General features: G+C 52.2%; 1 protein-coding gene and 1 long non-coding RNA gene across 4 annotated transcripts in view; one reads left to right on the top strand and one right to left on the bottom strand.

The window, feature by feature from the left end:
* Positions 1-1,454: 1,454 nt before the first annotated feature.
* Positions 1,455-16,413, top strand: LOC130707250 (uncharacterized). Its single transcript, XR_009007152.1, has 3 exons — positions 1,455-1,764; positions 8,040-8,319; positions 15,980-16,413. It is a non-coding gene; the product is annotated as an uncharacterized LOC130707250 (long non-coding RNA).
* Positions 7,078-22,958, bottom strand: part of ADAMTS16 (ADAM metallopeptidase with thrombospondin type 1 motif 16) — a 157,481-nt gene continuing 141,600 nt past the window's right edge. For all 3 annotated transcript variants that reach the window (XM_057540804.1, XM_057540803.1, XM_057540806.1), the window contains 5 exons: positions 21,321-21,522; positions 21,020-21,214; positions 18,293-18,517; positions 8,984-9,131; positions 7,078-8,238 (listed from right to left, as the gene is read on the bottom strand). In XM_057540804.1, coding sequence (XP_057396787.1) covers positions 8,123-8,238; positions 8,984-9,131; positions 18,293-18,517; positions 21,020-21,214; positions 21,321-21,522 — 886 coding nt within the window. In that variant the 3' untranslated portion in view covers positions 7,078-8,122. The remainder of the gene's footprint in view (positions 8,239-8,983; positions 9,132-18,292; positions 18,518-21,019; positions 21,215-21,320; positions 21,523-22,958) is intronic.

The following is a 22,958-nucleotide window of genomic DNA, read 5'->3' as shown; positions in this document are numbered from 1 at the left end:
TTGCTCTCACTCTAAAATGAGGGGAAAGAGGTAAAGCTGCACAAGCATTTGGCCTATTTCCCCTCGGGCAGTGGGTGAGAGGGCTGCGATGGGACGTTCAGGTGGTCCCGGCTGCAGCAGACAAGCAGAACTCCAGGGCCCCGTCTGCCTTTGCAGGAGGAGGACAGCTCTGTGGCCTTCCAGTCCCCGTGGGAAGGCGTGGTTTTCTGCTTGGAGGCGGCAGGGGGGCGAGAGGCGCACCGTGGTGCAGAGTCACGCCTTGCAACAAGCTGGAGGAGGAGGCGCTGGGGAAATCATGCAGACGGGTGGCCTGCACATTCATCTCCTGGTTCGAGCCTGGGTTTCCTGGGGAGGCTGGCATCCTTCCTCGGCCCCTGAGAAGATGGTGATGGACAGACATCCAAGCAAAGCAGCAAAATGTGCTCACCCACACCTCACGCTTCACCTGGTGGGCTGGGTGCCTCACCTCTCAGCCACAGGGTACACGGGTGTCACAGAGGCTCTGCTGGACTTCAGATTCAAGCTTTCATGCTTTGTAAACCCACCGCAGAACCCAGCTGCCGGGGTCAGCCATCAAACCTGAGGTCAGAAGAAATTTCAACCTCTGTGACCCATGGCTGCAGGTGACCCAGGTGGGAGCCTTGGGCGTCTTGGCTCAGGCCCGAGACCATGGGCGGCAGGCAGGTCGCTGTCAGGGCGAGTCCAGCAAGCACGTGGGCCCGGGGACAGTTCCTGCCAGAGACCCTGGCAGGAGGAGCGGCGGCACTGCCTTTGGTTCCCTCTGTTGCCGGGTGGGCAGGTAGCCCTGGACACCCTGGTCTGGACTCGACCCACGTGGGCTCTTGGAGAATTACAGGTGGGTTCTGCTCTGCTCATTTCTGGAGGCTGTGAGTGCATGAGTGCGGGTGTAAGGATTTCAATAGGCACCACCAAAACGGTCCTTAAAAATTCCCCTGAGCCCTCTTTATCTGCTTCGAATGCAGAGCGGGACCCTCCCCTCCATCTGGCTGGATTGCATGATACGAGATTCTGTGCTCAGGGTTAATTCATGACTTCCAGTGAAGGCTTAGTTTAAAAATAAATAAAAAGGAAGGGATAGCATCGTGGAATTTTTGAGGAATCTGAAAGATCTAATTGCTTTGTTTTATAGGCAATACATCCAACAGCAAGGGAGGGGAAATGGCTTGTCCAGGACCATCACACTGCAGCAGCTTTAAGGGAAGGGGCCCTATTTACTCGCACGTGAGTGAGTGTAGAAGCAGCGCTATGCCTGGCACATAGTAGGTGGGATGGGTGATTCGGCTGGTCTGAGAGCCAAGCCCTTCCTGGTATGTGCAGTGCACACCTCACCACACCGTCTGCCACGAGGGCCTCCCTGTGGGAGGAGTTCAGGTCCCCGCCCCATTCACCCTGGCTTTGAGTGCGCTTTGCTCCGGATGGCAGGGTGTGAGTACACGTGACCCGGGGCTGTTCTGGGCAGAAGTGGTAACAGGCAGCGACCGTGACCAGCAGCTGCTGACCTGCCTCTCTCTGCCATCCAAACAGTATGGGTTGGGTGGGGGGCTGCCTTTCGCCCTGGACTCGGGATTGACGCAGACACCCAGAACAGTCCCGCAGGCCACGGGCACAGCCACCGAGGCAGAGATAAACCTTTGTCCTTATAAGTCTCCGCGACCTTGGGGTTGTCCTTGCAGCCACCAAGCTGACCGACAGAGTTGGTGTGCGGTGACTACATGTGGAACTCACGGTGGCATAAATGACAAGGTGAGTAATCCGTCTTCTTTCAGTGCCTCTAGACAACGCGCTCATTTGCGGCCGTGGCTTCTTCCAGGCTGGTGGTGTGATAAGGGAGGCTGGGCCAGAGGAATCTGGGCCTGGGCGGGCTCACCGTGATGGCTGGGCCGTGTTGTGTTAGAAACTAGCCTGGGCCAAGCTGCCGGTCCCTTGCGCTTTGCAAAGCTGGTGCAAACTGCAGGCCTCAGCTATCGGGGCCCATCGAGGGCATGAGCCCTGCTGCCTTCACTTCTGGCAGCCTTGGGGCATCCGGTAAGTGTGGTAAGTAAAGCCATTTTCTCACCTGGAGGAGAATAAAAGTAGCGTGAGTGAGTGAAGTGGTCTGTCGTGTGTGTAGGTGAGACTCCTGTGTCTGGCCCTGGCATCCTGGCGTGCATATTAATTGTGCCCGCTTGTACTCTCCAAAGCGATCCTGTTTCCACCTGGAAATCAGCAAATAGGATTTGCTGAAGTGTGTAAGCCAAAAGCTTGTTTTGAGTTGAAAAAAGTCAAAATTAATTATGAGGAACAAAACCTGACTTCAAATACATGCCCATCCCTGCATTCTGCATGTGCATGTCTGAATATCTGTGTAGAGACAAAACAGGACACGGACTTGACAGATTTGTGTTTCCAGTCCCTCATCTCGGCACCCTTTCTCCACGTCTAAGGGACTGAGAAGAGCTGGGTTTGGTTCTGGGGCAAAGCATCATCGCTGTGGCATCTCCCCTTGATCCAGTGACTCTGCTCACCTGAGGGAAGCAGCAACCTGGGCAGGTCAAGGGCTTCCCCCAGTGGACAGCAGGCTTCACTCTGAACCTCCGAGTGCTGGGTGTCACGACACCAGGCAGGTGGATGGTTACAGAGCAACCGGGGAAATCAGCATCAGACACTAGGCCACGGCAAGAAACCAGCTAGGTGAGTTGGGCTCTGGCCTTTGATGACCCCTCACCAGCCGACGACCAGGCTAAGGTTGTCATCCCTGGCCTGTCCTCTGCAAGCAGCAGGAGAACTGTTTTCTGGAATGGCTGCTCTGCTCAAAGGGACTTATTTTAAAGACTCTGAATTTATGACCCTGTTGGAGGGCTGCCATTCATAAGTTGAGTTTCACTGTAATCCAACCTCCTAATGTCTTCGCAAACCTGACTTTTAAAGGGCAGGAATCTTGTACAGGGGAAAAAGAGGGGTGAATTTTGTGGCCCAGAGCTTGTGATGATGTGATCGTCAGTTGTAGGACTCAGCAGAGAAAATTAGAGCCTATGACAATGCTCTTTAAGGTTTATGAATAAAAAAAACAGAGCTACCATCCTGTAATCCAACTCCTGGGCATGTAGCCAGAGAAAACTCTAATTTGAAAAGTTACATGCACTCCAATGTTCATAGCAGCACTGTTTACAACAGCCAAGGCATGGAAGCAACCTAAGTGTCCATCGACAGAGGAATGGATAAAGAAGATGTGGTATATATATATGTGTATATATATGTGTGTGTGTATATATATATATATATACAATGGAATACTACTCCGCCATAAAGAAAGAATGAAGTAATGCCATTTGCAGCAACATAGATGGACCTAGAGATTATCATACTAAGTGAAATAATTCAGACAAAGACAAATATCATACGATATCACTTATATGTGGAATTAGAAAAAAATGATACAAATGAACTCATTTACAAAACAGAAAATAGACGCACAGACATAGAAAACAAGCTTATGGTTACCAAAGGGGAAGGGGGGGAGGGATAAATTAGGAGTTTGGGATTAACAGATACACACTACTATATATAAAATAGATAATCGACAAGGACCTACTGTACAGCACAGGGAACTATACTCAATATCTTGTAATACCCTATAAGGAAAAAGAATCTAAAAAAGAATATGTAGATGGTTATATATCTATAGATAGTTATATATCTATAGATAGTTATCTATAGAGATAGTTATATAGAGAGAGAGTTTTATATATATATAACTGAATCACTTTGCTGTATACCTGAAACTAACACAACACTGTAAATCAACTATATTTCAATAAAATTTTTTAAAAAAAGGAATGACAAACTTAGTATGTGGAAAATGCAGAATGACTGTTTTTAAATTTGGAACTGTAATTTTGATGATGAAATCAGTGATACTCTTTTTAGCAGAAAAAATGTGCCTGAGGTGGGCAAGAGGGCCTCAAGCTGGAACTGAGTCCCCTTCAGGATGACAGGAACCAGCCCACTCACACAGGGCCCCGGCTTCTAGCGACCACACAATGGCATCTGAATCACATATTAAAACACAGCCTCCTTTATATTTGGCCTTTAATTTCAGCCTCTTACTATCATACTGTCTTGCAAAGGATTTTGCAAAACTTTGCCCAGTGAGGCCCTTTATCTTTCATCTTCCTCCAGCACAGAGCCGAGGGCAGATCAGGCAGCTTCGTTCCGCAGCCGCCTCTTGTCATTCTTTTCCCCCTAGGTTAAGGGTCTGGGTGGCAGCCTGCCCCTCTGGTCTGTCACTCCCCTCCCAATGGGGGCCAGTCTCCCCCTCCTCTGCCCCTCCCTGCCCTTGTAATGCAGCGCTTTGGGGCTGGACGTTATCTTCCTGGTGAAACAAGTCCTTGAAGACGGGACCACGTCTGGCCACTCTGCACCCTTCCCAGAGCCAGGCCAGTGAAACGGGATTCGGACCATCTCCCACACGGTGGGCCCACGGGCTCACTGAGGTGGTGCGGGGCTGGCCTTGCCCCACCAGCAGCAGGCGCTATTGCAAGCCAGGGAGGTGCAGATGGGGCGTGGGGCTGGCCGCACCGGGAGCTGCACTGGGGGAAGCTGGCGTGTGGGAGGGCAGGTGTCCATTGTAATCCCAGGCACAGCTGCAGGTTTTCCAGGTCCCCAGTTAGGGCTGGCTTAATCCAATCCAAGGGGGATTGGTGTGATGGTTAATTCTACATATCAACTAGGCTGGGCTCTGAGGTCCACTTGCTCGGTGAAACACCAGACTAGCGCTGCTGTGAAGGTGTATTTTAGATGTGATTAACATTTTAAAGATTAAAAAAAATTTTTTTATTGAAGTTTAGTTGATTTACGATGTTATCTTAGTTTCTGGTGTACAGCAAAGTGATTCCATACATATATATGTATATATGTATATATATATATATATATATACACACGCATACACATATACATATATACATATTCTTTTGCAGATTCTTTTCCACTATATTGATAGTTTATTACATGATATTGAATACCGTTCCCTGTGCTATACAGTAGGACCTTGTCGTTTACCTATTTTATATACAGTAGTGTGTATCTGCCAATCCCACACTCATAATTTATCCCACCCACCCCACTATCCCTTTTGGTAACCATAAGTTTGCTTTCTATGTCTGTGAATCTGTTTCTGTTTTGTAAATAAGTTCATCTGTATAATTTTTTAGGTTCCACATATAAGTGATATCATATGATGTTTGTCTTTGTCTGGCTCACTTCACCTAGTATGATAATCTCTAGGTCTATCCATGTTGCTGCAAATGGCAATATTTCATTCTTTTTTATGGCTGAGTAATATTCCATTGTATATATGTGCCACATCTTCTTTATCCATTCATGTGTTTTTTTTTAAAGTATTTTAAAAAATTAATTAATTAATTAATTTTGGGCTGTGTTGGGTCTTCACTGCTGCGCACGGGCTTTTCTCTAGTTGCAGCGAGCAGGGGCTGCTCTTCGTTGTGGCACGGGGGCTTCTCATTGCGGTGGCTTCTCTTGTTGTGGAACACGGGCTCTAGAGCGCAGGCTCAGCAGCTGTGGCACACGGGCTTAGTTGCTCCGAGGCATGTGGGATCTTCCTGGACCAGGGCTTGAACCCATGTCCCCTGCATTGGCAGGAGGATTCTTAACCACTGCGCCACCAGGGAAGTCCCTATCCATTCGTCTGTTGATGGACATTTAGGTTGCTTCCATGTCTTGGCTGTTGTGAATAGTGCTGCTATGAACACTGGGGTGCATGTATAGACGTGATTAACATTTCACATTTAAATCAGTGGACTTTGAGTAAAGCCGATCATCCACAACAGTGGGGTGGGCCTCATCCAATCAGTTGAAGGTCCCAAGAGCAAAGACTGATGTTTCCCTGAGAAGAAGGAATTCGGCCTCAAGACTGTAACATAGAAACCCTGCCTGAGGGATCAGCTCGCTCGTGGGGAGCTTCGGTACCTTGGGCCGGCACGAGGTAAAGAGAGCCAGGAGGGCACTGTGCCCGCTGCTCTGAGAAGGGTCTGAGGCTCGGCGTGGGCGCCCTCTGGCCTGACTCTGTCTCGGGGCTGGGAGGGGCCTCTGTGCCCCGGTCCCACGTTCACCCACAGACTCTGCTGGGACGGCCACGCCGATGGGTAAGATCCAGCCAGCGGGATCTGAGTTCCCAGACCAGGGATCGAAATCAAACCCATGGCAGTGAAAGCACCAAGTTTTAACCACTGGACAACCAGGAATTCTGAGATTCATTTTCAATGCGAAGTCAGTAAATGGTTCCATTCTCTACTACAGGAGAAAAAAGCAGGGTATCACGGTGATGGTGGCCTCATGGAGTGAGTTTGGGAGTGTTCCTTCCTCTGCAATTTTTTGGAAGAGTTTGAGAAGGATGGATGTTGGCTCTTCTCTGAATGTTGATGGAATTCACCTGTGAAGCCACCTGGTCCTGGACTTTTGTTTGCTGGAGGATTTTTGATCACGGTTTCAATTTCAAAAAAAAAAAGAGAAACCCTGCCTGAGTTTCCAGCCTGCCCCTCTGCAGAACCTCTGCAGGCTCAAGGCTGCAGCACCAACTCTTACCCGAACTTCTGGACTGCTGCCTGGCGTACAGGTTTTGGACTTGCCAGCTCCCACAATCGTGTGAGTCAATCCCTTACAACACCCACCCCCTATATAAATATATTGTGCCTGTGTCTCTAGAGAATGCTGACTAATACAGCAGGGATGACAGGGTCAGGGGTCACCTTTCAATTAATCGTGTCATCTCTAGAGAGGCTGCACCTGCCCTGCGCAGGTTGCAGGTGAAGCCGTAGAAAACCTGGTCCCTGGGCGGGATGACCCCCGCAGCAGTGCCCCCCTGCACAGGCTGCCACCCTCACCAACCGTCTTCCCTGAAGCCTCCTCATTCGGGGGCACTTTCTCCTCAGACTCATTCCAGCACTTTCTACCAGGTTCTGGAGCCCCATTTCTCCCTCTCTGAGGCCAATTTCCCGGTCTCTGTGCCAGCCCTCGCATCTCAGAGCAGACCTCATGAAGACTCACGAGCAGTTCAGAAGCACACCGCACAATATAAAATTTATTATAAAACTTCAGCAAATATAAATATCCAGGTGTCATTTGGAATGGAGATCGCACCGCAAGAAAGGATTAAAAGCCACACGGATACTGACGGGAGGATGTCAGAGGCCCGCCGTGCAGCTTTTCACCAGGAAATAGGCCTTCCTTCTGAATGGGTGTTACAAGAACAACCAAAATTTACGGAAGCATTTTTTCTGAAAACCCCGCAAAATACAGAAACGAAACACAGGGCTCCAAGGTCATCGCTTGACGTCTGCCCAAGTGGACCCACCACCAGTCCTCAGTAGGACGGTGGAGATCCGGTGTAATTGGTAAGTCTCTAATTCAGATACAGCCTGTAATTCTGTCACTTGAAATAGAAAAGCAGTAAGAAATGGGTTTAAATAGGAAGACTCACTTGTAAATAACTGAGAAAGATAAAACGTAAAATAAAAAGATTCTCTCCTCCAGCACACGAGTCCGAAAGGGACAGAAGCACCATGGCAGGGATCTCGTTTCCCCGTTTCCAGAGGCGAGGTCCCCGATCAGGATGGAGACCAGCTCCCCTGCCCAGGCCCCGGGTCCCTGTGCAGAGAAACTGCTCTTGGGGTAGGATGGGCCTGGGGACGCAGCCCAAAGCTGATCCCGCTGTCCGAAGGGACCTCCAGGTGGGAGCTGGGCCAGCATGCTTAGAGGCAGGCGTTCCGTACTTCTCCCTCATTTCCTGGCCTGCCTTCCTTGACAAAGCTCTGCAGTTCTAGGTGAGCACGTGCCCTGCTGCGCAGTGCGCCCTGCGGCCTGACTCCAGATCCCCACCTCCCCGAGAGCGTGTCCATGTGCCCGGGGATGCGCTCACATGCACGAGTCACACACACGCTCACGCGCTCACACACACACACACACACACAGGCATGCACGGAATCGTATATAAGAGCCCCGGATGGTTTTTCTTCTCCCAGCTTCCATCTTCCTCGGACGCGCCCCGGTGTAGACCACGCAGCTCGCCGGTGCTGGACACAGGTACCTCCTGCGCCCTGTCGGCTCACAGGTTGGACGCGGAGCACATCTTGCAGCACTGCCGGCCGTAGAAGTGATGGCTGCACATCCCGTGCTGGGGCACCAGCGTGCACCAGCGGAAGCGGTCCTCACAGAAGGCGTCTGAAAGTGAGCGGTCCCCAGTTAGTCACCGTGCCAGCGCCCCGTGCCTGCTGCCACTGGCAATAACTCCAGCACATCAAGGTAAACCTGTCATTGCCCTGAAGCTGCTGAAGGAGGGCAGCTCTTCAGGTCAAATGGGCCGTGTGGGTTGTGCTGTTTTCACAAGACCTTTCTTGGAAGCTTCCCGCAAAGTTGAAATTTTCTGCTTTTTGTGCTAAACCCATCCACGTAACCACTCATCCACCCAAGGCGATGGGGCTTCTGTGGAATTGCCGAGTCCCTGACTGAGCCAGACCACTCATTCTCCTCCAGCCCCATTTTCTCTTCCAGAAACCTCGACAGATACACAGGGCATGGTCCCCGCAAATACCTGAGGCACCGAGGGCGTGTGCACAGGGATGGCGTTCAGAGCGCATCCCAGGAATAATCTGGGTTCTCCTTTACCTCGGGGGGAAAAGGCTGCTCTACTTAAAATCGGCTTCTCTGAATATAAGGAGCAGCAGGGAAACAGAAGCGATCTGATTTCCCAACCGTCTGCGTCATTTCTGGGGAGGTGTGAGAAGCAAGGGGTCTGCTTTGCGGGCTACGTCATGGGAAAGCTGGGGGAGGAGATGGAGAGAGAACCAGGGAGCCGACACGAGCCCCGCGACCTAGCGGGCATCCCGCACCTGCTCAGCCCTCTTAGGAGACACTCCGGAAACGGGACGGCCCCCCTGAAACGCCAAGGTCAAGCCGAGGGACTCACCTTTCTTCTGTGCGATGGGGCAGAAGCGGGTGTTGCAGGCCTGGGAGGCCGCGGGCTTCTGGTGCGCGGAGCAGCCCGTGGCCGGCCGCCGCCCCGCCAGGCACTGCACGGACCTCGTCTGCATGCCGCCTCCACAGCTGGCCGTGCACTGCGAGAAGCACAAGCGACAGTCGCCCAGGGCCACCAGGTCCTTTGGCCAGCAGCTCTCGCAAGCTCCCCGCCCCCCGCCCCCAGGCTCCTCACGGTGGTCTGCCTCAACCACTGTGGGTCGCTGAGCAGATTCTGGATTTTTCCCAGGTATGGACACTGGGGAGAAGTGCCCAGAAGTCTGAATGTCCTTGAGTCATCAAGGGTCTGATGGACACCAAAAAGTGGCACGCATCTGGGGACACAGGCTATGGGTCTTTCATGAAATGCCATCACTAAGCCAGCCTTTCTGGTGCCCCTGACCTGGAAAAGCTTGACAAGCCAACTCCCCAGGAGTGGACACTCAGCCCCTTCCAGACCCCAAGTGCAGGGACTCTGCATGTCTGGAGGTTCCCCGGGCTCCTTTGCATGCTCCCGGGAACTTTGTTTCCCGACGCCGAGGCCCCCGCCCTCTAAGGCGCAGAGCACAGCGGAGCCAGAGTAGGAAGGAGAGCTGGGTCAGACCATCCCTCACCAGCGGGCTGGGCGCACACCCCACAGACCACAGCAGCGGGTCCGTCTGAGATCCACTGCCGGCAATAAACCAGGAGGGACGTCGGTGATCAGAGAGACGGAGGAGCCCAAACTCGTAGCAGTGAATATGCCCAGAAAGAAGGCGACTCGAGGTCTAGACGGAAGCATGTGAATTGTGCTCAGACAAGGCTGTGAGTTCAAGACCGTTAAGAATGTAAGCAATTAAAGGAGCACCTGCAAAAAGTCGGGGTCAGAGAACGTTTTGGATATCCTGGTACCCAGGGGGTAAGCTAAATGGTTGCTTTAAAACACGAGGATAAAGCCGTGCAGATTTAGGGACACACATGACTCAGGCTGCTGCCAGAATGTACGGGTCCGTGTGCCAGGACCCCATTGGAGCAGCCCTGGGTCTGGTCTTCCACAGCCGAAACAGCCCGCAGCCAGACGCTGGCCTGCAGCCGGATGTTCAGGACCTGCTGCAAACAGAGCCTGGAGAAGTGGCTTTGACATCCCCTGGGATAGAGACTCGGCGATGGAGTAAGTAAAACATCTCTACCTGCCCCTCGGGGGGAGAAAAGTTGGAAACAGAGAGTCCTGAAAACTCATAAGCTGAAGGAATTGTTCCTTCTTCTTTTTTTTCTCTTTGGGGAAAGGATGGCTGGGCCCCTGGAGAGAAAATCCAGGGCTTTAGCTGATAAGCATGTGGGTTTGGAACATTCTGTGAGGCTTACCCCTTCTCTTCAAAACCAATTTCAGCGAAAGTCGTCAATAGTTCAGTTTCAGTATACGACTATGGCAGCCAGGAAAACAGCAAGGCTGTGGGCAGACTCATGTCTGATTCCTGAGTCATGAGGCTCATCCGCGATAGAGCCAGACGTTTCCCACTGCCTATAACATCTTTCTGAACATTCCGGCAGAACCGCAATTCTGGCCTTGGCGCTTTGCACTCTGGTTCCAGGCCCTCGCTCAGCTCCCATCGTGGCCTGAGAACTTACAGGGCTGCACTGTCACAGGGTTCCTAGGGTCTCGTCGGTCACATCTTCCTCCGTAGGCGTTGAATGTCTCTGCCTTGTGTGTTGAGTTTCTTTCATCAACAGCAGCAGGGGCAGAATTCCACTCTTGTTAAAGATGTTATGCCTCAGTTAGAAATCAAGAGATCTGGCCAGCGTTTTGCATCACTTAAACAGCACCGAGTGGTTTGATTCTTTTTTTGTCATTGGTTAATTTATTCACAAAGAGGAATCATTCTCCTCCTCTTACCAGGCACTGTTCTAGGCTCCAGACACTAGTGGTGAACACAAGCAGCTTGCCCTTCCTCGGGGCACTTTCCAAAGCCGCTACTCAAAGCTCGGTTTCTGGACAAGCAGCCCTGGCAACAGCTGGAACCCTGTCAACATCCCCGCCCCCCACCTCCGGACGCTGCCTCAGAATCTGCACAACCCCCAGATGATCCATAAGAACACCCAGTGTGAGAAGCACCGGTCTAGAGAGATTTTAAACTCCCCGTGAGAGACATATTTTTAGGAAAAAGCCTCCAAATAGCTCAAATTTTGTGTTTCTTCATGTAAACAGAAAGAACTAAGATGTTTGGCTGCAGATTTTGAAAATCCTTCGCATTGATAAAACCAGAGATAGAGCAGGAGAGGGAAGAAAAAGAAGGAATCTGAAAAAGTTTATTCACTTTTTTTTTTTTTTTTCCCCAGGAAGGAAAAGCTATGCAAGTGGCTCAGCTATATCATAAACATAATGGCCTCAAACTCAGCATGGGGTTTAGAAATCACACTCCAGATTTTCCACTGGATTTGCAGATGGGCTGATCCTAGGAATCTCTGTGCAGACTCCTGGGGTGGAGACCGAGGGGCTGGGGCTGCAGGAGGGGCGGGAGGCCAGCAGGTGTGGAGGGCAAGTCGTATGACGCAACACTGCTGGGAGAGGAATACTCAGTGGAAAGAGAGACCGGAACTCAGGTCTGAAGTCAAAGTCTAGGTCTTCTTCCTCAGCTTCACGGGGTTTAGCCTGAGCATCTCAGGCCATGTCCTACTGACGGCAGGACAGAGGCGGCCGCCGTGCCGTGCGCTGACGGTGTCCTGCATCTGCTCCCTGACCTGCAGAGTGACAGCTGCTGTCGCCCTCCGTCCAGACCCCCTGCTGCTGGAGACGCCCTCCGCGCCAGTGGCTCTCCAGCTCGAATGCGTGTCCGAATGAACCACAGGACTCAGCCAAGCAGAATGCTGGGGCCCAGGCCCAACGCTCGAGCGCCAGCAGGTCTGGGCTGGGCCCGGGAACCTGCACGTGTGGCCACGCGGCTACAGGTCGGGACACACCCGGAGAACTGCTGTCCAGTGAGTGACCGGAACGACACCGGCAAGAGCACCTTCCTCTTCTATTTTCAGAACTGACTTCAGTCACATTCAATCTAACAAAACTAGCACGTCAAGCTGGCCCGCGGCTTGACTGCAAACAGTTAGATGAGACCTTCCCCCGCGTGGCCCTGGCACTCGCTGTCATCTTCAGTCCGTGGACTCTCCCCACCGCACCCTGCTCACTTCTGCTCGCCTTCCAGGGCCTCGGTGTGAATGCCCCCGAGCCAGAAAATGTGGATGACTCCCACTCGGTGGGTGGGCGGGTGGTTCTGGGTCTGTTTGCTGAGGGGTGAGGGGGCCCCTCCAGACTCCGGGGCATGTGGCTTCAGGATGCCGAGCAGGGACACCACCACTGAAGAGCCGGGCGTGGGCTGCTCACCCCACTCCTGGGGCCCCGCGGCCTTAAGCCCCCTCCCGTCGCCTCTGGCCCTTCACCCCCACCTGCTGCTGCCGGTAACAGGGCCTGAGACCAGGGCTCCGTCCAAGAACCAAGGCACCAGATGGAGAAAAGCGTCGAGGCAGGATTCCGCGGGACGGCCCCCTGAGGTCTAGCAAGGAGGGTCTTCTTGTCATTCTAGAATTAAATGGTCTTCTGGAGGGTGACACACGCCTGTCCTCACCTGGACCCCATGCAGACCAGCACACTCTGCTTTGAAAGGGCCCCTGTAGGTTGGCCAGTCCCGCCCCCTTCCAGGGAGTCTCAGGGCAGACATCCACTCAGACAGACTCTACGGACATTGAAACACTGAAAGATCTCTCCCTGCCGGATGTCCTCTGTGTGCCCTGTCACCTCGGCGATCCCCGTGTTCCTAGGAGGATTGGCCATCCCTGTATCAGAGGCATTGCATAACCTCTGACTGGAGGAATGGGGGAATTGATGATTACTCTTCGTCATTATCAAAAAAACCCCAAAGATGCATTTTTAAATAATAACATTTGCCTCCAGGTTTGTTTTAAATTAGAGCGGCTACTCTTGTTTATGTTATTGGTCTTCATGGAAAAATGCTAGTGGAAGGCGATGTCTGAGAGCTCTAAGTCCTGATTGATGTTCTACATGGTCTTAGTCTAAGGTAAATGTCCACCTGTCACATTCACAGGAACCTGTAAAACCATGGGGCTTCTTCCAGGGCAAAGTTCATCTCTCAAATGCAAGCAACAGTGAGTAAACAAATGCATGTTAACTGCAGAGAGCCAGACGTCTCACACCTTCATCTTCCTTCTGTGAAGTCTCTACAGGGGCGGGAGGGGGGCAGTTTCTTCCCTTATTTATCACCTTCGTGGATCTCTCCAAGTCTGGAGCTTCAGCCACCATAACTTCTCCCAGAGACCAAATGTCTACTCAGTCAGGATGGGACAACACACACAATTTCTGCTCTAAACATAGATGGGGCTGTGCATTTTTGTACGAATTCAATTGGTCACAGGCAGACTCCCTCCAGCTCAGGCGACCTTATCCATCAATGTCAACAAAACGGTTCCTGTTTTCCTGTGCACCCTCATAATTAGAAGAGGATGAGAGCAAATTATTAGAGCTGGACGAATGAATCAAGGGTGCAGGGCAGCCCTCTGTGATGGACTCACCACACTCATCCAGACCAAGCCTGCTGAAGTCTCCACATGTTCTGTGTGTGCCCGTGTGTGTGTTCATGTGTATGCCCATATGTGTGAGTCTGTGCATGTGTGTGTGTGTTTGATACATTGTTGCAGTCATAGTTGCCAAGATGGAAAACCCTATCGATGACATCTGGGACATGGCTCTTTGCCCCTGAGAGCCCAAGGGTCTCCACATCAACTTGTGCACAGTCCTGGTGAGGAACCCCGGAACAAGACAGGGCCCCGGCACTCCAGCACTGAGAACACACCCAGTCTCTGTCATGTAGAGTCAGACACAGTCCAGCAGGTGTTCGTACTTAAGCCTTTCCAAGACCAGCATGTGATCCACTGGATGCTAAGCCCAAACGACCCAAATGAATGAAGTCCGTCCTGCCAGGTGATGCACTACTAACCAAAATGATAAGCCGGGCCATTGAGACCAACAGAAACTCTCCTGATCAGACAACAGAACCCGCCATCTTCCTGCTGTTACAGGAATAACCTGTCTGGGGGCAAAGCTGAGCCAGGCACTGGCCATGCATTTCTGTCCCACAATTTCCCACGATTGAAGGGCGCAGAGCCTTGGGTACAAGAGCTCACGGCAAACATCGCCTTTGAGTTATGACTCCCAAAAGTTATGGACTCGGAATGTAATAGATGAGTCACACTGGATAAGATCTTCAGGCAGCTTATGATAAAAATGACTTATTAGACAGACAGATTGAATATTTCAGGCTGGTGAAAACTATGCAAGATGTATTTTTAGGTTTTAGGTTTTGGCTTAAATTAAAAAAGGATAAACCTTGTTTTTCTTTTTCTAAATTTGCCTGAAGTCTCTGAATTGAGCAGAGTGGGGTGAATACTGGCCTGATTCACTCTCAGTAGCCTCAGTCTCCCCACGGACAGAGGGACCACGGTCTTGGGAACCACCTGTACTTGTCTCTGACTCACATTCTCAAAAAGACAGAGAAAGCAAAGCATCTGCCTCAGAAACAACTCGACTCAGCTTCTTAGCTCATCCAGCCCTTCACCTTGCTGGAAAGCCTGTGCACTCAGAGGAAAATTGAAGGGAAAAGTGTGTAGCTAGTCATACTTTTGACCTACTTAAAACAGCAAATGCTTGAAAAGGATATGGTTCAAATGCCCCCTGGTCCAATATTCTAAATTAAACAAATTCTAATTTAAATACCATTTGGGGAGGAGTTCACATATTTGTAAATGAAAAAGCAACATCAAGTTTGAAGATAAGAGGAACCAAAAGCAAAGCAAGAACACAGCTAGAGGGCAGTGCATACAGTGGGTGGAAGGTCTTTCTGTCTCTTCCTCTCCGAGGACTGAGGGATGGTTTCCTTCTGCAGAGCTCAGAGTTTGGGATCAGGGATATGGCAGAGGAACCAGAGGGACGGCAATGGCCGGGCTGGGATGTTGTGATTTCTAAAGAAGATTATTGATTACCAGCCAATGCTGGGCTCACATACACAGCAGAGCTCCAACAGAATGAATTGGGGTTTCATTTGGGGGGATTTTGAACTGGTTTTATTCTAGTAAAATTTTAGCTAATACTGAAAAAAATTCCGTGATGGATTAAGTTGGTTCCAATATATATTTCTGTTTGTTTCCTTTGGGCTTAGATAAAAATAATAATTCTGTGTGATTTTTGCTCTGTCAAACTTGTTCATTTCAGGTTTGCATTCAGGGTTGGGTTTACGTCAGAAGACTGTTCGATAGAATTGTTGGTGGCCGGCACACATGAGGGAGGGTGGGTGCCACGCTGGGGGACCCCGGTCTGTGGGCAATCAGGAGAGCTGAGAGTGAAAGAGCCCACCGCCCGTCACCTCTTGGCCATTCCTGGATCAGGGGACTGCGGGTCACAGAGCCTTGAGGTCTCCCCTCTGACACTCATGTTCCTCCTGCTGGAGAAGCCCCTGTGCTGGCGGACACCATGGTATTGTCGGATTCAGCTGCTGTAGCTCACATGCCCACTGTCCTCAGACTCCAAGCTGGGCGAAGAGGAATGTGAAGGCACTTAAGATACAGCCCTTGCTGCTGGGAGTCACCCTTGGCAGGGGTGGTCAGGAGGAAACATGATGGGACAAGGACACAACTGAAACTGAGCAGCACCCTGTCAGGCCTTCCTGGGGACAGACACCCCTGGTGTCCCCCACCTCTTGTTTGTAGAAAAGTTTTAACCTCCTAGGCCTTCCCCAAGTTCCAAAAATTAAAATTTAATCAGAGAAGTTAAAAAATGCAGAAACAAAGGAAAACAGTCCAGCAAGACAAAATAATAACAGTTTAGCCATAAAACAAAGTCAAGGACCTTTGGTTCCTCCTCAAGGGCTACAGATAACATACTGATCCGTGTCCTTGTGTTGTTTTGCAGACACTGAAACCCCACCAGGTGGAGAAAGTTAACTGCATGCTGACCACCAACCAGCACATAGAGCCCATACCGGCTGGGGCCAGAAAATCGGCAACTGAGATTCCTGAAATACCACCTTGTTACCTCACCATCAACCAATCAGAGAACTGCGAACAAGCTGATCATGTACCCCGCAACCCTCTCCCTCAGTCTTTAAAAACCCTTTCCTGAAAGCTGTCAGGGAGTTTGGGTCTTTTTGAGCCTGTTCTCCTTGCTTGGTGCCTGCAGTAAACACTGTACTTTCCTTCACCACAAAATGGTGTCAGTAGATTGGCTTTGCTGTGCATTGGGCAAGCAGACCCAGGTTAGGTTCAGTAACACCAATAACCACCGTGTTAGATGCTCAGGGCTGCTGGAACAAATGACCACAAGCTGGGGGGCTTGAAACAGCAGAAACAACTCTCTCAGTTCAGGAGGCCAGAAGTATAAAATCAAGACATTGGCAGAAGGAGCAAGTTCCATCTCTTCTGGAGGTCCTAAGGGGGGATCTGCTCATCCTTTTCCACAGTCCGGTGGCTGCCAGCAATCCTGGGTGTTCTTGGGCCCGTAGCTGCATCAATGTGACCTCTGCCTCTATTGTCACATGGCCTTTCCCCCGTGTGTCCTATAAGGACATGGGTCATTGGGTTAGGGTTCACCCGAATCCAGAATGACCTCATCTTAGCTAATTAAACCTGCAAACTTCCTATTTCTGAATAAGATCCCACTTTGAGGTCCTGGGTGGACATGAGTTTTGGGCACACTGTTCACGGCAAGATGCAGGACATGCCCAGGAGGCAGGGTGTGGTGTCCCTTCTGAGAGGAGCCACGCACAGTGGCCGTCATGGTGCGCGGGCCTCAGGAAAGGAATTTTGCATCAGGAGGGACTGAAGATGGGTCCCGGAGGCCAGGAAATACGTGAGGAGACTCAGGTGGAGGGAGAGCTGGTCAAAGTCAGGCACCACTGGTCCCGTCTGGCTAAGCACTGTGGTTGCACCAGTCACGCCTCCTGGCCCCTGGCTGGCACTGATTTCCACACAGGACACTGACGTCCTTTCCAGGACAGGTGGTGCAGACGAGCGTGTCTTGCCTGGGGTGTGGCCTGCCCCGCTGGCAGATCCATGACAGTAATTGTTCAGTCCTTAGTAAAACTTACCCAGATCAACACTGGTTCCACATTTCTGTGGAGCTGGGGACCCAGCAGCCTGCTTCTTTAGGAGCTGGTCTGGCCACGTCCCCGCTGCTTCCTCTGGGAGCTCTCCTCCCTCATCCCATCAGGTACACAGACTTGGGGAGATCCTCAGTGACCAGAAACACACGTGCTCCAGCCTGCCCGCCAGCCACCTGGGCTGGGTGTGCTTGTCTCAAATGCGGTCCCGGGTAAGCAGGAGGAGGCATGTGGTTAGTGAGAGAGAATGGTCTTTGGTTTTTAAAGATGATGCCGCTACACATGGTCTTTCAACAGGGCATGGAATATCGATGACAGTGACAACAAAACCCCAGACACGTGTGAGCTTTGACTGCGCTGGTGGGGGGTCGTTCTCTAAATAAGGACCAGAAGCGGCTGCCCTGAGTCACTCATTTTTTTTTTTAATTTATTTATTTAACAATTTTTTTGGCTGCGTTGGGTCTTTGTTGCTGCACGTGGGCTTTCTCTAGTTGTGGCGAGCGGGGGCTACTCTTTGTTGTGGTGCACGGGCTTCTCCTTGCGGTGGCTTCTCTTGTTGCAGAGCACGGGCTCTAGGCGTGCGGGCTTCAGTAGTTGTGGCTCGTGGGCTCAGTAGTTGTGGCTCTCGGGCTCTAGAATGCAGGCTTAGTAGTTGTGGCACACAGGCTTATTTGCTCTGTGGCATGTGGGATCTTCCTGGGCCAGGGCTCGAACCCGTGTCCCCTTCATTGGCAGGCAGATTCTTAACTACTGCGCCACCAGGGAAGCCCCCCTGAGTCACTCATTGAATTTGTTTTTCGTTTAGAATTCCACATTCAGCAAACATTCTGTGAATACTCAGTATGGGCTCGGTGCCCTGGTAGGCACTGGGGACTGTATACATAAAATGTACATGTATGTATGTATGTACGTACGTATATACCCACCTACCGGTGTGTATGTAGGATACACAGTAAAACACTTAGCAGGACACTTGCCACAAAGCGATCTCTCGGTAAATACCAGTCGGGATGGTTGTTTTGTGACTGTATCTGCTTTCGAGCAGCTCACATCCAGCAGGAACCTCTCCACCCAGGCCAACCACCAACACTGAGCAGGGGCTCTGCCCGCCCTCCCTTCACCCCTACCTGAGACCAGGGCGAGGCAAACCAGCCGGCCTGTGGGGAGCCTGCAGCCACGAACAGGGGGTGCTTAGGGCAGGGAAATGGGGCGCAGATGCGTTCCAGCTCCAGGTGGGGCTGTGGTAGGTGCAAGCACTTCTTCGAGGCCAGCTCACGGTACTTCCCAGAACTGTATTTCTCAGCACATTTGAAGAATCTTTTCTGTGTTCCTCTCTCACACGTAACAGAGCACTGAAAAGAAAAGACAACGAAGGATGCGAGTGAGAGGTATTTCTCCGGTGGCGGCTGTCTCTTCTACAAAATCGTCGAGTCAAGAAGCCTCCTGATTGTATCAGCTTGACCGTTTACCTAAGTGTAAATGGTCAGTGTAATATATGGGACCTTGGCACGTTAAAAAGGTGTTACAGTATCTGCCATAAAAAGGAAGAGCTTGCGGTCACAGTGGTCTAGCACTGGGCGCATGAGTTGGGGCAGGGCAATCAGAAACCGTGAAGAGAGTAATTCTGGAGCTACTGCTTCACTGGGAAATTTAAATGTTGGGCTGTAACTGATACCAGAATGCACTGAAATTTAATAGCTCCACGTGTAGCTCCATGGATTCACACCACCCAACTGCAGCGAGATGCTGGCCCCTAAGGCAGGGGCAGGCAGGGGAAACCCAGGGCTCACAATCACCCTCAGAAAGCCGAGTGCTGCGCTGAAGAAAGCGAGCACAGACAGCAAACCTATTCGGTCCCACGGTGATGTGCTCTGAGCCTGAGCTGTCACTGCAGCCGGACCCTCCGGCATGGGCGGTGGGACCCTGGGCAAATCTGTGGCCAGGCGGAGGCTGCAGCCACCTGTCACAGACGGATGACACAGAAGACCAAAAGGCCGGCTCGGAGGTCACGGGGAAGGTCCCAGTGGCTGGCATTGCTGCCTTGGGCTGACATGTCCGCAGGTCACATAAGCGGAGGAGCCCAGGTGCCCGGGTTCTGGCCTCACACTCATGCTCAGACCTGGCTTACAGGTGTGCTCAGTGTGTCCTGATGCCAGGAAGGAGCTGGAGGACTCCTCCCAGGGCCTTGCTGGGGCCATGCCTAAGAGAGAAGTTCTGGGGTGTGTGTGCGTGTGTGTGTGTGTGTGCACGCTCACGCATGCGCCTGCACGTGTTATACATTCAGGGCAAGGGCTTCCCAGGGCGACACCTCCCAGACACTATGCAGCCCAAGTTGCTTCCTTCCTAATGACTCAGCCTCTGGGGATACGCACAGAAACCAAAGTCTTCTAACGACAGCGCGATTCAGTCCTAGAGACGCTGATGTTCCCGGGTCCCAGGCGAGAGAGGACCAGGAATTCTACCTTAGCAGCAGCAGGCTTTATCCAAGAGCGATGCTGTTTTCAGTTTTCAGTGGCATACGGAATGTTGTCTCACCCGGGTTAAATGCCCTGCTCGGCACACCATCCCTTTATTGATTCAGTCCTCCCTCCTGAACAGGTTGCCATTGGAGGTGCGGGTAGGGGGCTGCGGCCCTGAGCCTGCCCCTGAGGGCGCGGGATCCGGGAGCTGGGGCCTTTCTTCTCATGTCTGCTATGCAAAGGCAGCCCCGCAGCTGGGATTACAGGCGAGCTCCCGAGGGTGGCGGCGGCTCCTGTTCTCTGGGCTGCTGGCTTTCTGATGTCCTCTGTGCTTTACTGACTCCCGTGCCTCCGAGTGATGCACACCTCGATGAAGGAGCCCCTCACAGGCCGCTCAGGCAGCCCCTGGGCTCGCTGCGCCAGGGGAGGGGCTGGCATGGCGTCCCGACGTCCCCTCCCGGGCACGGGGGTGGGCAGCTCTGTCTGCTCCCCACAGGGTGTCCGGCCCCCACTTGGGCCAAAGCGAGTCACAAAACCTTTAACACTCCAAACTCGCGTTTCCAAATGCTGGTCTCAGAGAAGCAGGGCTGGGACAGCCCCCCGACAGTGCAAATAGGGGGCTTCCCAGCCTTCAGCAGCACAAGGCATCGAGCAAACCCAGCCCAAGCCGTCTCTTCCCCAAACGTGAAGCCTGCCTATGCACGCTCCTCCCAGGCAACGGGTCCTCTGTCTCCTGAGGTCACCCACCTGCTGTACTACCTAAGCATGGCCTGGGAAGTGGCTGCAGCTGCTCTGGGGTGCAGTGGGTGCCCCACCCCACGGTCAGCGCAAGGGACACCCCTCCCCTCACACCTGCACCCGTTCACCCACTCAGTCTCTGCTCAACACGAGGGAGTGATGGCCACGTGGATGACCTGGGTGAGGTACTCCAGGGATGTGATGAGAAAGCCGAAGGACACGCCAAGGAGTGGGTGCCAGGAGGGAGGACTGAATACCGCGGGGTGGGCAGGGACCAGAGACTCGGGGGAAGAAGAAGCAGAGGAGAAGTGGAAGCAGAGACACCAGACGAGAGGCAGCTCCAAGGCAGGAGCTGGTCGACCCAGTTTCATCTGGACCTGGTGCACCCACCTGGGACCTGGAGCACCTACCTGGACCAGTGCACCCACCTGGGACCAGTGCACCTACCTGGGATCAGTGCACCCAACTGAGGCCAGTGCACCCACCTGACACCAGGCACACCTACCTGGACTAGTGCACCCACCTGGGACCAGTGCACGTACCGGGAACTAATGCACCTGCCTGGAACTAGTGCACCTGCCTGGGACCAGGTACACCCACCTGGGACCCGGCACACCTACCTGGACCAGTGCACCCACCTGGGACCAGTGAACGTACCTGGGACCAGGCGGACACAAGCCATTGCAGCTTCTTGTGCTTGTGGCAGCGCCTGAGCAGACAGGCCTCGTGAGTCCTGGGCTTGGGCTCCGAGGTGCAGACAGCGTCGGGCAGCAGCTGCGCCCTGGCAGAGGGGTTGGTACTCTTACAGGCCACGGACCTCTTCCTCCACCCCTTCCCGCAGGTTCGAGAGCACTGCACGGGAAGAGCGCGTCAGCTCCCGCAAGGCCCGGTAAGACTCCAGCCCCACGTTGCCTAGGAGGGGCCCCGCCGCCCCCCTATGCCGGCCCTGCCCCGTTACCTCCGCCCAGGGCCCGGCGGTCCACGCGGGCGGGCAGCTCTGAGGCTGGCAGGCCTGTCGGCTGGAGGGCACGGGCTGCGGACACAGGCTGGCGGAGACCCGCTCCGATTTGTAGTGTGCCCGCCGCGTGCACTGGACGGGTCGGCTCTGGGTGCCTCCACTGCACGTCCGGCTGCAGGCGCTCCAGTTCCCCACGGACCACCTGGGGGGACAGAGAGACCCACAGTGAGGGGCAGTGCCGGCTCTCCACAGCGGACGGCCGCGTCTGCGCGGGCATCGACCTGCATCATTTCCCACCTACTGTCCGTAGGTGCACAGCTATTTTCAGTCGCCGGGCAGTCTCCCTGGGCCCCTGCCCCTTCTAACTTCCCCGATTAGCATTCCTGATGGTCATGCTTCCCCTCCCTTGGCTATCAGGTTCACGTGTACCTGGAAATAACTCCCCTCAACAGTGTGTCTGTTCCCTTTTTTCTAAAGAAAATTTTTTCTTTAGAAAACTTTTTTCTAAAGAAAATTTCAAACTTGTACAAAAATAAAGGCCCTCCGTGTCCACTCAGCTCCAAAGATGATCAGTTTATGCCCCCATCCCCATAGCATTTTGAAGCAAATTCTAGACATATTAATATTTCAATTCACATCTCTAAAAGATAAGGAGTCTTAGATTTGTCAACCTAACCACAATACCATTGTGACATCTAAAAATTTTAACGATAATCTCTTAATGTCATTAAATACTCAGCGTTCCATTCCCAAGTATGTCGTCAATGTCAAAATTTCATCCGCTTGTCAGAGTCAGAATCCAAATAAAGCTCATATTTTGCAATTGGTTGATGTGTCTTTCTTCTCTTTTAGTCTGTAGGTTCTTCTGTAATCTCATTTTTCTATTCCATTTATCTGTTACAGAAAGATTTCACACCTTACTGCGTCTTCTTTTTTTTTTTTTTTTTTTTTGCTGATTTCAGGACTTTGCAAGTTATACCTCTGTGGTATCACTTAGTATGCGTCTCTGTACTTCCTGTAATTTAGGTGGATCTAAAGTCTTTGTCAGATGTGGGTTTTTTGTTTGTTTGTTTGTTTTGTGTGATTACTTCAAAAGTGATGACTTCCAGCAGGAGGCCTATAATGTCTGCTCGTCTTTCTTTCAATTTGTTAGCAGTTTCTGATGCTTGAGGATGTTTCTCGAAGCAGCCCTGTTCCTCTCTCTTCTGACTGTAAAAGCATTCTTTGTCGATAGGCATGTCAGCAGGTGATGGAGGTGGGGAGGTCGGGTCCAGCTCAGCCCCGTGGCATCACCGTTTGCTCTCAGATAAGCCTGCGTGTATCCCCAAAGCTTTGCACAAGTCCACCCGCAGGAGGGCTGAGGGAACAGCCAGGGTGGGGCCCATCTGGGGCGGGAGAGCCGGGAGGTGAAATGTGGTCCCGTAAGGAGTACCCATTTGGATGGAGGTCCTTGGATCCTGGGGAGACGGCCATTTGGACTCTAAGAGGACTTGATTTCCACTCATATTTGTCTCCCTGTTCAGGGCGTGTAAGCAAAAATTGAAAATTCTACAGAAAACTCGGGGCCCATGGGGCTCCGCGTCGGTGGTTGTTGGAAATCATCCCCAAGGGGAAAGGAGAAGCCGTGATCTCCTTCCC

This window comes from Balaenoptera acutorostrata, chromosome 2 (genome assembly GCF_949987535.1).
Source record: "Balaenoptera acutorostrata chromosome 2, mBalAcu1.1, whole genome shotgun sequence".
NCBI lineage: Eukaryota > Metazoa > Chordata > Mammalia > Artiodactyla > Balaenopteridae > Balaenoptera > Balaenoptera acutorostrata.
This window is presented reverse-complemented; position numbering and strand designations above follow the sequence as displayed.